Genomic DNA, 16,900 nt, shown 5'->3' with positions numbered 1-16,900 from the left:
CACATCCACATGTGGGCTTCAGAACCAACCAAACCAAGAAAAAAGGGGTTAATGATAAAAACAGAAACTTTCCTCTTCTCATCACTCCCCATCCCAAACTTGTCAAGGAAACCAAATGGTCCCATTTACTCATCCAGTTCAAAAAATCCAATGCATAGAGCACTTCTAAAGACAGCATAACAGTATAGCCATAATTGACAAGAGAAAAATTTACAACAGTTTTATAGAAGTATGCAGATTCTAAAGAAAATCTACAAGTATAAAAGTATACTAGATCCATTAAAATGGAAATTGCATTGTACTTGCCACAGAATTTTTGATAAGGTTATTAGAGATAATAGCTAAATATTCTTCAATGGTTTGTTTTGCCAGCTCTCTGCTCTTTCAACTCAAGTATTCTATATCAAATTTTAACTTTATATAATCAAAAGAATTAATCCAAAAGCTGAGGTAAATACTGAAACTGAATTATTTTAAAGAAATCTACAGCAAATTCAAAGACTTTGCTCTTAGCATTCATAGAAAATTACAATGTACATCAAACCCTTGTAAGGATTTCTTGATCAGAGTTAAGTTTGTAGCACAAAGATCTAAATGGTCTTTCCAGTCTAAGGTGGTGAAACTGGTCTAGTTAAAGACTATGTAATGGGGAAAAGAAAATAAATCAAACCCAGAAAGACAGTTTTCTATCATTGATGGTGGGAGAAAATAGTTTTCAAAATACTAAATTTCAAATGGAAAACACTCTGTCTCTACTTCCTTCCTAAGACATATGATACAACCACACATGGACAGACAAATACAGAATGCTTCCATTTCTGTGTGAATGCAGCATTGAGAAGGAAAAAAAAAGTCAGAATCTGCCAGCATTTGATGGCAACTAGCAAGTCATTGCAGAGAAAACCTTTTGGAGAATTCAAACTGCTTAAAAAAGCAGGAAGTTTGAAAAAAAGCAGAAACAGTGAAAATTCAAATCTGAAACCAGAGTTAGCTGGAATTTATTCCAGTAATAAAGACTGCATGACAGCATATGTATCTGTGCACACATCCACATATCTACCCAGCTATACAAGTATAACCACACTGAGTTCCCTCCCACAAAAAAAATTATTTTTATTCTTTAACATCAATGTTTTCTTTCAACTAAAATTTCAACAAAAGCCAGATAGAAAAACAGATTTTATTTTTCTATGCAGAAAAAGAACAGATGTTTTGGGCCTCTTCACCTACACTGAAATTTGTGGTCAGGCTATGATCTCTGCACTTCTAGAAGGAAACGGAGCTTTAACAACTATGTGGTACTAGCTCTTGGACTGAGATGGACTGATTTGCATTTGTGCCACAGGACAGAAGGCAAGCCATGGAGGAGTACATATTTTCCCCAAAGAAGTTAAGCAAAAGGTTAATATAATTCCTCTTTCAATGTTTCTGTGAAGACACTTGCAAGCAAAACAGGGTGCTAGTTGGAGTCCAGAGCTGGAACAGACCAAGACATCTAACAGAAATTAAATCAGAAAAGTTTAGTGCGTGAAGGCTGATTGAAAATGCACTCCATGGAAACGCTGGAAATATAGTTCCTATTGTACCAAAAGATCAGATTTAAATAAGTTGGTTTTGAAAACCAATGTGAGAATAATGATATATTATTCTAACAGATATCTTATGATTAGTCACCAAAATGTATTATCTTTTTAATCTAATCAATTAAGAAGTGGTTTTAAGAGTAGGAACTGGAAGAACTATTAAAATAAATCTCCAAGTGTCATCAGTGCCGCTTCAGAGACAGGCACTCAGCTTAAGAAAAGGCAAGAATTATCTACCCCCACACAAAGGATTTTCTCTTTATGTATAGAAAGTGCTTAGTACTTCTGAGATAGCAATCTCTAATCAAAATTCTAATCAGGTTGAAGAATAAAATCCTACCAAATGCTAACCTGAAATACTACCCTTCTGGCAAGGACATAAAATATGTATCTTGCTTCGCCAAAGGAAAATATAAAACGCAACTTCTTGTGAATAAATCCATTATTTATTGCAGCATATACTCCTAAGTAGCCAATAAATTCTTCACACAGAGAGAATTGTTTTATTTTACTTTGGAAAAGCCCAGCCAGAAGCTTTTGATCAAACACAGTTCCACAATTCGCAGAGAATTTTTATTCTCAGCATATTCTTTCTCAAGTCTTTTAACTTCTCATCTTCCTTCTCCCTTGCCCTTTTCCTTAGCTCCAACCTAAGAATTTTCAAGGATCATATCACTTTCTACCATACTATTCAATAAAAAAAAAAAACAACAACAACAACTCAGAAATAAATTCAACCTCCTGCCAAAACAATATGGCTAGAAATCAAAGATGCATGAAGAATGGCTGAATGTCAATCGTTCAAGACAGATCAGTTAGTAGAGCTAGAAGTCAAAAGAATAATACCACAGGTATCTACAAAATGTTCATACAAGTTGGACAGATGGTTTCTTTTTCATGAGAGAATGCAAATCATCAGAAAAATGTTTTAGTTTATAAACCTGATGACAGGGGACACGTATGTTTGTGCATACAAACCCACTCACTAAAGGACCACCCCAAGCCACAATCTCTAATATTACATCTCAGTACAAATTATTCTAAAGGATCTGTCTGACTCTTTCTTGCAGCAGGAAGAACTATAACAGTCATTTCATTGACCTTACTGAGAATATCATTTCAATGACACAGGTGATGCGTTTGAAAAGGACTTTTTTTCAAGTCACGTTAATGTTCTCCATGTCCCTGAAAGGAAGTTAGATGACTCTCTCTAGAAAGAGATATACTTTAATATCAAATTTATAGGTATTATAATTAGTGATGAGCTGTAGAAACTGAATCTTTCATGATATGGATACACAGAAAGCCTCATCGTGCCATCAAAGTATTACTGTATTACTAAATGTTTTCTACACAAGGGTCAGTGGGACCTTTGGGGTTTGTAGGTTCCCTCTTCTGCCTGCCAGTGACCCTACTTACTCTGGGAGGATGGGAGAGAAAAGGAAAAGAAGCATAAAAGCATTGTGTAGTACTGTAGCCAGTTCGGATACAAGTAGTGTCGATATTACAGCAGTATCTGCATACATGTATTGCAGAAGAGTTTGGTACTACATAGAATGCAGAGAAACACGAAGCAATTGAAACTGTTGTGGTAGTGATGAATCTTCCACTATGAACTATCATATGCAGTGGTACTTACCATATTTGTATGGTGCATAAAGAGAGGAAGATGAAAGAGTTATGATCATCATCATCACATAGAGGAAAAATGGTGATTACACAGATGAAAACTGCCCTTGTGTATGGGAATTTATAAACAGCTCAGAGCTTTGTAAATCTACTTTAGTACCATTTTTACACACAAGACATTAATTAATCCACATTAAAACTGAAATGTATAGGTTTACTATGCAAACCACATTACTCCTTATAACTAATTGTTTGAGGATTACACTTCACCATATGTTACATGACGCCTACAATGTGATTTAACATTTTTGCTGTTCAGTTTACAACTTCATCTTTGAAGAATCCATGATACTGTAACATCCTCCTAAAGGCCAGTTCTATACTACAGATGCCAGTAAGCAGCGCTATGTTTGCCATGCATGGGAAGATATAAAATACCTGTGCTAACGAGGTACAACTTGGCCTAGCAGTTTCTTTGGTATTGTTACAAAGTGTAATTTTGCTATGATTACAAGAATTTCATTGAGATAATATATAGATATGTGAAAACAGTCTAGTGTTACATACAAACTAAGGCAATGGCTGAATGATCACTGAAGAAACAGCAGTTTCAGGTAAAATGTTACTATTCCCAAGTATTTGTCCCTGTTACTCTGCAGAAGATTAATGCTCATCTAATAAAGGCAGAAAAATAGATCATGGGGGCATTTCTCGTTTGCTTTAGTGCAAAGGCATTTGGATAAAGTAAACCCAATGTAGAAAGCTGCTAAGTGTTTCTGTACTGAAGCAGAAAGGGACAGCACAAATGATCCATCTTTCACCAGTGTCTTGTTCTGGTGTGATAGCCTCTGGCAATGGGAGATGATTTCTGCCAGAGACTTAATGACATAGCTGGAAGAGGCTAACACATTTAGTGAACACAACCATTTTTCAGAGAGCATCTGACCATACTTTGCTCTATTACCCTGTGGATCAATGTAGGTCAACAGTATCCTTAAATCAAATGCAAGGAGATGACAGAGGACACTGCAACAGTCTTTGGGATAGCACCTCCATTCTATCAAGAACAGTATCTTAGAACCCCTCCATGATGAATTAGGGTATTTTCTTAGTGGGTCTCACACATGTAGACCCTATTTTTGTTTTGTGACCCCCACAGCAGTCAGAAGAAAGGTCAAAGAAGAATTTAATATTTTATATTGTCATAAAGAAAATAAAATCATTCTAGCAATTTGTGACTAGTAACAAAGGTTTGCAATAACTTACATTAAAAAAAAAAAGACACACTGAGTGAAATAATTCCCCTTGCTCTATCTCTATTTATAATAATAAAAACAAGGGAGAACAGGTTCCAGTTATAAAGAACTTCTGTGGTGCAGACACCTTTGCAGGTGGACATGTTAGGATACAAATGCTCCTTACAAGAAATATGTAGAATCATGGTATTGTTGATTGCCTTTCACTTACAGCACCATGTTCAGGCCAAGCTACAGCCTAAACAATAGCCATAGGAGATTATTATCTCTTAGGCACTTAAGAAATTATTCTGCATCTTCATTAAAATTAAAAACTGGACTTTAAAAAAAGTGTAAAAAATACTTATGTTGTTTAAATATTATTGCGTATCTATTACTAAAATTTAACACAATCAACGCTACAGTCTTACAACATTTACTTTGATACTATTCTTTTCAGTTTTTGGTAGGCTGAAGCTTTTCTGCATAGACAATGCATTGTTGCAGGAATGAGGGGGCGCTGGAAGCTTGGGAGACAAGGGTAAAGGATGCCAATACCAGAGTGGGAACACTACCAAGATGGAAGGAAAACACACCAGCTGAATGTTCCTTCTTTTAATCTGCAGTTAAATAGCTGGCACTGCTGAGATTAAAATAGGCTGATTGTAGATTTTAAGCACAACGTATTGCCATAAGTGGTCCACTTTGTATCTCTAAGTTTAATTAAGTCTCTTCACCCAGGTAGATCAAGATCTGAAGACTGTTTTTCAAGCAGCAAAACTAGAAGCTTATTATAAATACAAAAATTGATTAGATTATGCGCTGTAATTTTACAGTCGTCAGTGGCCAGGGATTGTGGAATTTTATACCATCTTTACTACCAGTAAATCAATAAATACATACAAAGCCTGAACTTGCATTCTAAAAATATCCTATTCATTTTCAGACTCGGTAAGTAGAGACAATGAGAGTTTGAAACGTTAGTACTACTAGCTGTCACAATTACTGTACATAAGCCACTATGAACAATTGCTTTTCCAGAACAAAGCACCCCATCCGTACAGGCGAGGGGACAGCTCTAAGAGTTTGGTGAGGTTCAGCATACCGCATCCCTAGGCAGCACAGAGCTCAGGAGCAGGCTGGTTAGTAACAACACTAACACACAGGGGTCATTCTAATTCTAAACAGTCAGATGAAGACAGCAGTTCAGGGCAATGACTAGGACAAGGATCATACTAAATTTAATCACTTCCACACCTGGTGAGAAATTCACAGATACCTAGCAAAATAGTCATTGCCACCCACCTTCTGTGGTGACTGGGAGGGAAATCTCCATGCAGGCTGCAGACTGCGCCTTTCTAAAGGGGGGCCTCCCAGGCCCTCGGCGGTTTGCTTTTGAGACGTCCGCGCTGGAAAGTCGTTTTCCTGCACTGCAGCTCTGGGATGTTGGACTTGTACAGTGACCATTCACGTGATCTGGAAAGTGAATGCAAAATGTGCTAGGTAAAGTGCCAGCTCGCAAAATTCAGAATGGAGGAGAGATGTTAGTGCTGATATTTAAGAATGGGTTAAGTTAGATCTTCTGAGAGTAACCTTTTTTGTTTGTTTTATCAATGCAGCACATATATGTAAGAATAACTCACCACATCTTTAAGGTATATTTTAAAATAAATTGAGGGATATAGAACTGGTACACATTCTTAGAGCTGTGAATCCCACAGCATTTTATTGACTTCTGTGCATGGGTAGTCAAGATAAGGTGGGTAACGCTGTCATCCTTGATGTTGTGTCTCCTATTAGATACCAAATAAATTTGAAAACTCTCTTTCCTTTTTGCTCTCATAAAGAACTGCAAGTGTAATTTACTGCAAGATTGAGCTGGACAACTTCCCTACCAGTCTAGAAACTGCAATGACACAGGTATTTAACTGCTCCTATTTGTGACAGTTATAAAACTAACCATAATGTTGCTAAATTATTCTTTATATCCTACATAGATTTATCTTACTGCTAAAGAAACTGACTGCTGAACAATATGTTTGTCTGCTACAGAACTAAAGATGTGAGGCTGAGTCCTTGGACCCCTGCTAGAGGCCGTGGTCAAACAGCACAGCACATGCTGCCATCTGATGAGGCAGGGAACAAAACACAGTTGCCTGAAACGCTGCCTACATTTGTCTGTTCTTCATCACTGAAAACAGGTCTTTAGACCACAACAATCCACCGAGCAAGACTTAGATCAGATTTTAGAGTGGGTTGGATGGGATCAATGGACTACAACACATTCGTACGATACTACACTTCCCCTCACATCAGGTACACAAATATGAGGTGAAGAATTACTGAATGCAATTTTCCCTTCAGCTTATGAAAAGATATACAGTTGTGTATAACTGACTTATTTTTGGTCAGCAGATAATCCAGACTTGTTAAGTAAACAGCTGGTCAGCTATTCAAAACAATGAAAGCTCAATACTATAGGTAAGGGTGAGCTTGAAGTTTCTACCCCCATTTTAAATGTCAGGTTATTTATATCTCAGAATTAGTCTTTAGGTTTCTATATATGAGTATATTCAGTATATCATAATTCTTGTCAATTTTTACTGTATCCAAGGAAAAGATGAATTTTAATACACCAAGAAAAATTAGTTTCTTTGTTACCATGCCATGATAGCACCACTGTACACAATGAAAAGCTATTTCTACGTTCAGATGATAAAACAGTATTCAGTATTCTATACTGAATACAGCATATAGTGTGCTATTATACGTAGTCTTCTAACGTGCAAATCATATCCTTTACTTGTGAAAGCAGTTCTGTCTCGATGAACAAAACAGGAAAGAATTGTTCAGAATTATATTTTAGAAAGCAATTAGTGTCTATACTAAGACTGAGTATCTATAATGAAACGGCTCTGTAGGAGACACAACGTTCATGATTCCCATCATGTTTCTTAATACATAGCTATTAACTGAGCTAACAGCAGATATCAAACTGATGTGGATGATTCATTCAAGTTATATTTAGGAAATTTTCCAAAATATACTGGAACTATTCATATATTTCAGCAGAATGTCCTTTGAGATCGGGGCTTTGTTCAAGGGCACAGGCTGACTGTTCAACCTCAGCAAAAGATACATCCTCATCCAGCTGCTTCCTTTCTTCAAAATTCAGTTTGTGTGAAGGAGTTTCAGCATGATATCTAATTATCTCCAGGGGGATCCTAGGAAGTGGTGAGGAACATAACAGAGTAAAAAAGAATCATATTCTATAGAAACATCAACAGTATTTATGAGTCCCTTTTCCTGAACATTGTGCAGAATGGACACAATTCGTCTCAACCCCTATTCACTGTGCTATATTTTAAGAGAAATTCTGCTGTTTCTTTTAGTACGTTTGCTTTGTCTCAGTTTACTTTCACAGGCCAAAATTAAACAAATAATCAACAGCTTCTGGGCACCTAAATCCCTTTAGTTGTCTTTCTGAATAAGCAAAGCCAGTTCCTGTGTAAAAAACAAATCAGCTGCAGGGACATCCTTCAAGTACTGAAGTCGGTGAAACGTTAGTGAATACTAGAACAATGAGTGAAAGGGGGAGTTTAGTGATCAGTGACACACTCTTCTATACTTTAACACAGCTCTGTTATTCTGATTAGATATTATTTTTCAACTATACATCAAGGAGCAATACAGCTCTGCAAACCTTAATTAAAAAAAAAAAAAACACGAAAAAAAAGACATTGAAAAAAATAATATAATTCTGGGAAGTAGGACTACAACATTTTTTGCTGAGAGGTTAAGAATCAAGCAGATAAATCCAGTATGCATTTACAAAGGAACTATGTGCATGTTTTTATGGTATAAGCTCAATGATATGAAACATTTCTGAAGAATAGTTATGTACTATTTAAGAAAAGGTTCCTTACTGCATAGTATGAAAAAAAAAAGCGTACAAGAAAAGTGAGAGGAAAAAACAATAGTAATTTCCTACAGTGTACTTTGTAAGGGAAATTAAGAGGATGCTCGTACTACCACCCTTTACCAAAATGACTGCAATGATTTTCTAGCCTGAGACCTGAATCACCTGATCCTCCTTTGCAAAAAGAGACGTCTTCCAGTCACTCCAAAGAACAGATAGAGAAAGCTTGTAAAGACTTTGTGAAGACCAGCTTTGTTCAACATGTAAGGAAGAACAACACTGAAACTTTTTTGTTTGCTGGCTCACTGCTTTTGTCATTGGGTCATGGGCTTTTCTCACATCAGAATATTAGTTGGTATTGAGCACCAGTTGATAATGGAGATACTAACTGTACTTAAAAAGCAGTGCTTTTGATGCAACAGTGCAACAGCTCCTAAATCTCTCTTATTTCAGAGAAGGCATAGAATAAGTTGCCTAGGAAAAAAACACTGCACAAAAAGCCCTTCTCTCTTTTCTACCCCTTTCCACAACTGCATTTGTCATCTCCTCCTCTCCCTTCCCGCAGATGTCATTGCCACTGGCACCGCACGATCCTAGCTGAGATTTAACTGAATCTGAGTATACCCCATGGGGTCAAGGGAATTTGTGTTATACTCCCTACTGGTCCTGGATCCCAGGAGCAAGTCCTGGATTTACTAATACACTGCATCTGGGCATGCTGTCTTAGCACAGCTTCTCCTTGAAGCAGTCATCACACTGTGTGACAGCCACTCCACTCTACCTGGGCAGCACCCTTTTCTCCTGTTTGTGGATAGTAAACTAAATAGCCAGGGCTCAGGAACAGCTATTCTGCTCGTTAATTTAAACACGTAAGGCTCACGCAAGTAATGGAAGTAATTATAGAAAATTACCCCATACTACAAGGCATGAGTTACTGTGAACTTGATGGAACTACTGAGAGATGCCTTATGAGAGATGCAATGTGCAGCATGACAGAACAAGCCTGCTGGATAGCCTCAAATTTAATCTGATTCTTCTGAGTATTACACAGACCTGAAGCATATTATATATACATGCACATGCTAATTTTAGTTTATACACAATAACACATATATGAGACACCACCTGCCTTGTCACACAACTGCTTTAAACTACTTGGTGACCTTTGCAAAAAGCAAAAGGGACCAGAGAAAAGCTGAATCTCTGTTAAAACCAAATGTACTGAAAACATCAGTCATAAAGGAGAAACATGAATTTGCAGTTGCTGTCGAGGAAGTTGTTACACTGGAAATGACAAACCTAAAGAAATGGTAAGAAAGATCATTGTTTTTCAGTTCTAACAAAAGGATAAATTAACACGGAAAAACTAGCTGAAAACCAGTTCTTACTAATGATCTGAGGGAGGTTCCAACTTCCTCAACTGGAATAAGGTAATCAACAAAAGAGCAGGCAAGAGGAACAGAGAAAGCTGCTTTAATACGGAGCAGAAAAAACATGAAAAATGAGAAAGTCCCAGAGAATTTCTTCAGTAAGTGTCAAGGACTACACTCTACGCTGTTAAAAGGAGGAAAAATCTGATTCTATTTGGGGATTTTTGTGTGTTATCAATAAATGAGAGATTAGGTAATGATTATGTGTGACTAATAGCTTTTTTCTTTACACAACAAAGAGATACACGTTTAGGTCAAGAAAAAAGAGACCTCACATAACTGTACAAATAGCCTGAAGGACAGCCTCAAGGCTGCACACAAGCAAAAGTTGTATAAAAGTGGTGTGAGAACACAGAGCACACCTTAAAGTTTTAACAGATTGTTCTTAAAAGTAAATCCATTCCAAAGTCAGGATCACAATTTCCTCTTGGTGCAGTTCTGTCAGCCAGTAAAGAGAGGAGGTGTGAGACCTAGCAGAAGATATTGGTGCAGATGTTCTGCCAACACATACATGTATTTACCGTTGTGCCTTTCCAGTTGGAAGAGTAAGGATGAATTGTACTGTTACTGTATTGATAGTACATTTAGGTCCACACTCAAGAATATAACACACTGCCTTTACAATATACTGCCTTCTGTAATGGAATAGTATCCCCCTTATGGTAACAGGCTCCTATAATGCACTTGATCCCAGGTATCACCATTTTTCTGAAAGAAATGTGAACAGGTTTTATTTTCAGAGAATAACACATTTTGAACCACTTCAAAGTATTTTAAGTATGTTGTCATTGATAGAGCCCCTTCCACAACCAACGTTTTTGCCAAGTTACAAACAATGAAATCAAAATACAAAATAAACAATATCTAAATGAGGAATGCTAAGAATATATTACTGTTTGTTACATCACCTCTACATTAACTTTATCTCAATAACCTGGCAGTTCAAATCTAAAAATAAACTCATCTTTGTTCCCTGAGAACGAAGTGAAGAGTTCCTCAAGTTCCTCAAATTTCAGACTGCTTGGAACTAACTCTATTCCTCAGATTCTTCTGCTGAATTTCTAGTGATCATGTAACATCACACTGCTGGACTGACTGTCTCAGAAAGTAGACAGGACTCAGTGTACCTCAACAATAACTTAACAGAAATTGTTGCTACGCTTTGTGCAATGAACAGGAAAACACAGACAGAAAACTTGAATTTGTTCTGAAACAATCATGAAACATTATACATACAGCGCTGCATAGAGGACAACACTGAAACATGCAAGTAGGGTGGATGACCGAGTGACTACCTCAGGTAACAACTAGTCCCACATATCCCCTATTAGGAACATCGCAATTGTGTTTTCAAGTTGAAAAAAAATAATCTGTTTTTAATTCCCAGTTTTTGAAAATTAAACCTTTTCAAATAAGTTGAACTGGAAGCATTTTTTCAGCTTGAACAGGACAAAAATAAGGCATGGAATATATCAGCTGGAGACTTTCTAAACAAAACTTACCTTTCCATCCAATATGAATTAACAAAGTGTAAGATAATTACAAAAAATGTAGTTGTAGTCTATTCTAACCAGATTCTCCTGAAAAGCTATGTCATAATGATTTTCAAGGTTTTGTCTTTTTCTCCAGGTATTAACAAAATCTTTCTTGTTAACTAGAGGTAAAAATATCTGAAATAATTGAGCTAGCACTGCTTCACTTACTTGTAATGCCTCTTTAGAGCTAGCTTCTTTATCTAATTACTGAAACAACAGTAAACAAAAGGCAGAACATCAACAAGCTCAATTCTGCTTACCCACATTAAGAAACATTACAGATCTCTTCAGACATAATTTTTACCTTGAAATACTGAAATGACAACAGGGTTATTTACTCCTCAGATTTATTTTTTTTTGTTGTTGACCTATGTCTTGTTTTGCCATCTCGCACTAAGTTATAAATAATTTCTACATCATTAGCTCTGAAAAGAAATGAAGCAGGTAGCATTTCGTTTTGCCACGTTATTAGCAAGCTATGTATCTGCTATTCCTAGTTATTTGGGGTGCAAAATTTTGATTTTTGTCCAAAGCATTCTTGATTGTATGCCAGTATAATTGGTCCACTCCATAGATGTTCGTATATAAATAATTTGTATGCAAGTGCTCAATAGAAAGACACAGACCTTGTCATATAAACCATTCCAAATATAAACAAGTTTGCATAATTTTTTTATGCAGCAAACAATTCCAAAAAACACAAACAAACAAAACAAAAACAAAAACTCAATCTTGTTAACCTTATGCACTGTAGATTTTTGACAGATAGCAGTTTATTGTAAATAATAAATTAGTAACTATTGCTCGTTTTTATTTTAGTGCTGCAAAAGCAGATTGTATGCTAGATAACTTCTGATTTAAAGTTCTAGTTTTTAAATATCCTTCTGCTTGTGCACAGTTGCTAAAACTATGGATGTTGTTCTAAGTCCCAACAAGGTGATAGGACCATTTGTCTCATGATTAAGTCTCTGCCTACAGATGACAGTGTTTGTGGGAGTCTAATCCCACATCAGATTACTGCAGAGAACCTTTGGGTGCAGGCAGGTTTGGTAAGTCTATGTGTAGCCCCAGGTTTTGATCGCTGGCCTGAAAAGGCTGCTGAGAGTATCACATCCTGAAAAGTGTACAGAGACCACAGAATGCAAGAATAATGTACATATGTTTGCATTTCTTGAAAACAGAGGAAAATGACTTACCTTTGAGAGTCCTCAGTAAGGAACTCTTCTTCAAGTAAAACCAGAGAACTTCGGAACAGTGAGTATTATGTTAGCCTACCAGTTGAGTATCATGTTGTCATTATCAACTCTTAAAAGCATGACGACCTTAACTGCTTATTTGGTGGCTTCAGCTAACAAACAGATGTTGCTACTTTTCATTCATGACTACATTTAACTATACCAATTATACAGTTACAGTCGCATTTTGGTAATTTTAAGTACTTACCTTTCCTCTAGATTACTTGCTTGTTAAATCTCCAATATACATCATAATTTTTTTTTATTTTTATTTTTTAAATCTGGAAGCATTAGAAGTCAGAACACAGCACCTTTCTGCATTTGAAATACAACCACAACAGATGCCAATTATGCTGTGATAGTTAACAGAGTTAACCTGCTTATCAGCTCTCGTTCCTTTTTTTTCCTTCTGGTTACTTGGACTGGCAGAGTACTAATATATCAGTTAATACCGGTCATCTTTAAAAAATGCTTGACCATAAATTTTCTCTCACTTAATTTAGGAAGAAACTACTGCTGTCACACACTTGACCTTTGACAGATGAAAGACTTCTTTTAAAATCCCAAACCAATAATGTGAAATTGCAGGGAAGCCAAATGTTTAAAAACATTCCTGTAAAAGTAGAAGACATTAGTCCAAGCCACAATGTTTTTCATCTTAACAAAGATCAAACTTGCAGCAAAAAAGGCAAACCACATCCTTGAATGTATCAATGAGAGCATAGCCAGCAGCTTGAGGGATTAATTCTTCCCCTCTTTTTGGCATTTGTCAGACTGCATCTCAACTACTGTACACAGTTTTGGTCTCCCCACTACAAGTAAGATATTGACATAAAGCAGTGAGTTCAGCAGAGGTCTACCAACCTGATAAGGAAATTGGTACACACAGTGTAAGAGGAGAAGCTGAGAACTACTTTTTTCCCCCAGCCTCAAGAAGAGAAGGCTCAGTGGCAACCTTATTGCTGTCTGTAACTACCTGATCTGAGTACACAGAGAAGATGAAGCCAGACTCTTCTCAGATGTGCACAGTGATCAAATAACAGCAAAGGGCTCAAGTTGGAACAGCGGAAATACTGGTTAGATATTAGGAGATTTTTTTTTCTCCTGTGTAGGCAGTCAAAAACTAGAATGGGTTGCAGAATCTCTGTTCTTGGAGGCATTCAAGTCTCAGCTGGACCAGCTAGGTCAGGACAGTGCCAAGCCTGCTTTGATCAGGGCTATAGCCTAGACAACTTCTAGAAATCCCCTAATTATGCTAGAATTCTAACTACAAGCAGATTTCAGATGACTCCTCAATTTAGCGGTATTTTCAGACCCAAAAATGAACAGAAATTACTTTGCCCTTCTAGGAGGAGACCTACACTGGACAGTCCATAAGTTCCTCTGCATAAAAAATACCTATCATTTTCAATGTACACTGTCAAATAATTCAAACAAAGTAGTGTTAAAGCTAGATGTCTGGATTGCTTTTTCTAAATATGTCAGATCAAGGAGGGAAGCAAGTCAAAATTATGATAATTTTGAATTTTCCCAAATGTTCTTTGGCCCTGAAAAGAAACCCTACAAATCGAGAGCCAGAAAAACTAGTAGAGAATGCTCCACTTAAAATCAACCAGGCAGTAAGCAAAAGCAGATTAAAAGCTTTGAAATTTTGCCAGATGAATGCATGATGTTTGTCCTGGGGCAACTGAGGCAGTTTGAGAGAAGTAGTGACTAGAAAGCAATGTCTATTATGAATCTAATAATGTCTGCTGTAAACTACTTTGAAAGGGTAAAGCAGGAATTGCTGTAAACTTATTGCCAATCTTTAAAATAAAAATGAGGTCTTCTTTACGGCATCTAGCTTCTGTTTCATAGGCTTAGGAGCATCCAGAAAGTGACACTTTCCTTTTAATGAAGTACAAAGGCATCAAATGATGCATATTTTCATACTACAGTTACTTTACTATATGCATAAATCTTTGAGGAAAGAAAAATCAAACAGATTTCACAAGCCTGGTGGAACATACACAGCATAAAACAAAATACAGAGTTATAACCAAAGCTTCTTTGTCTGACTCTTACAAATGTGTTTTATGAAGACACCTTTCAGAATCAAAGCTTTTGGACCTCTGCATCAGAAAACATTTTTCAAATCTTGAAAAATTTGAGCTTATTTGGTACTTTGTCTAGTTTCTCACTTCTGTATAAAATGGTAGACATTATCTTTGAGCTAGGTTAAGAATTCATTCACTGCTTATAAATATCTGCAGAAAGCATGGGAAATTATATTAATCTTTTGAAGATCGCATCTTAGGGGAAAGAAAAATGTCTGTCTCTATTTGCATTTTCTTTTGTTCTTTGTCTACTAAAGGCTAGGTGATAGCATAAATTCATGCAGTGAAACCATCTGTTCAGAGGAATTAAATAAAAATTGATGGTCACTGAGTCTGTTGATTTTTAGTTGGTGCTTGTGTCTAGCTCCCTATGATCACCTGGGAACTTTAAAAGGTTTTAAGGAAATGAGCATAAGAGAAAAATACAAGCCAATGGTTTAAGTGGCTGGTGAAGCAAAGTTTGAAAACTTTCATATGAAAGCAATTGTACATGTATATATTTAGCCCAGATTCCCCACTTTGATTAGGGTTATCCTGATAATTCATTTCACTGCAACAGTTCATAGAAACATATATTATCTTTTCAGAAAACTTTTGGGAAACAGCATTAGGTTTCAAAATAAAGACACTGCCATTCTGAGCTGCATCTGAAGACTAATAGAGAAACTGTACAGCATACGCAACAACATTACTTCTTCCTTCTAGACAATCCAAATCACCATTTGGGTTACAGATTTGCAGTAGCTAAAACTATCAAGAAGTTATAATGTCTCTCCATATATGACATGTTCCCACGTTTCTGTATGGAGGTATGGTATCCACAGATATGACAAGTTCCTCAGCCATGATAGATAATAGTCACTACCTCAAAATAAAAAGATATTGAGGTCAGCTAAGTTACCAGTCATACAAAGGTCAATGCAGAGTCCCAGCATACCTTTAAATCATGAAAATCCTGACAAGGTTTAACTAGACACCCTCAGTCATATTATTCCTTTAAATACTAGAAAACAACCCTCTAAGCTAGTGCGAGCAGCGGTAGCACCTCCACATGAAATAGATTTAACCTCTACTATTTTAATTCAAAACAAAGTGAAAGCAAGGACATTACACGAACCACATCCTAACAAGGGAGCAGAACTGTAAGCTGCCAAATGATAATATATTTCCCAATTAGCTGCAGTTGGTGCTGAAAGCAGGCAATGTATCAGAAAAACCTGTGAGCCAGAGCCAACAGGATGGATGTGCAACATCTTACCATTTGAAAGTGGTGACTGCAGTACCTGTAATACAAGCATGGGCCAGACAGCATTGTTATCCCCTGAATATTAAGACTATAGGTACAATCTCAGACAACAAGCAGCAGTGGATAAATAATCCCTAATAAGCTCTACCAGTGTAGCCAGGACATTTTGGAACAGATGCAAACGAAATGCAGACATTATTTATCACCTTTTCCAGGAACTCTCATTTAAATTTAGCTCCTTACATTAAAAAAAGGCTTTCCAGCCAGTTGCAAAATAAGCTATCTACAATTCAGCACAGTTTTAATGACCAGAATAATTAACAGGAATCTTCTGCCCTTCTAAGAGAGTCATGAAGCAGAAGTAAAACAAGCTTTTTGTTTTGTTTCTTTTTTTTTTTTTTTATTCTCCCCTTCCCTTCCCCCCCCCCCCTTTTTTAAAAAAAAAAAAAAAAAAAGCTGCTTTCTGCAGTTGATTAGCCATGAGTAATGGGCAACTTATACATTGAATGCTGCTTCCACATGCTTCATCCTTAGCAATCTATCAGGCTTCCTGATCATAGGAATACAGAGTACCCAATAACTGTAGTAGTAACAACAAACAAATGCTTAAGTGAAAATTTGGTAATACCTCCCATTCTGTAAGAAATTTTTGAAATTAAAGGAGCTCTACCAGTTCCTGCAGGATGTTGAAACAAACTGTCTTCTGTTTGTTTTTAGGTTATTTTGAACTTGTTCTACATTATTCAAAAATAATGAGAATGGGTAATTGGAGGAATGGTAGAAACAGGGCTGTTGAAATCAAGGATATGATTATACATTCCTGTCCTGGTTTCAGCTGGGATAGAGTTAATTTTCTTCCTACTGGCTGGTATGGTGCCATATTTTAGATTTAGGATAAGAATAAAGCTGATAACACACCAATGTTCTAGTTGTTGCAGAGCAGTGCTTGCACTGAGTCAAGGACTTTGCAGCTTCTCCTGCTGCCCTGCCAG

At 36.6% G+C, this 16,900-nt stretch overlaps 1 protein-coding gene across 2 annotated transcripts in view; it reads right to left on the bottom strand.

Moving 5' to 3' along the window:
- The window catches only part of STXBP5L (syntaxin binding protein 5L), a gene marked incomplete at both ends in the record, with an annotated part of 190,624 nt that overhangs the window by 14,600 nt on the left and 159,124 nt on the right, over window positions 1-16,900 (bottom strand). For both annotated transcript variants that reach the window (XM_084305075.1, XM_084305076.1), the window contains one exon: window positions 5,753-5,923. In XM_084305075.1, the coding sequence (XP_084161201.1) occupies window positions 5,753-5,923 (171 nt within the window). The remainder of the gene's footprint in view (window positions 1-5,752; window positions 5,924-16,900) is intronic.

This window comes from Netta rufina, assembly GCF_964035555.1.
Source record: "Netta rufina genome assembly, chromosome: 1".
Classification (NCBI taxonomy): Eukaryota; Metazoa; Chordata; class Aves; order Anseriformes; family Anatidae; genus Netta; species Netta rufina.
Note: the sequence above shows the minus strand (reverse complement) of the source record. Positions and strands in the feature narration are given on the sequence as shown.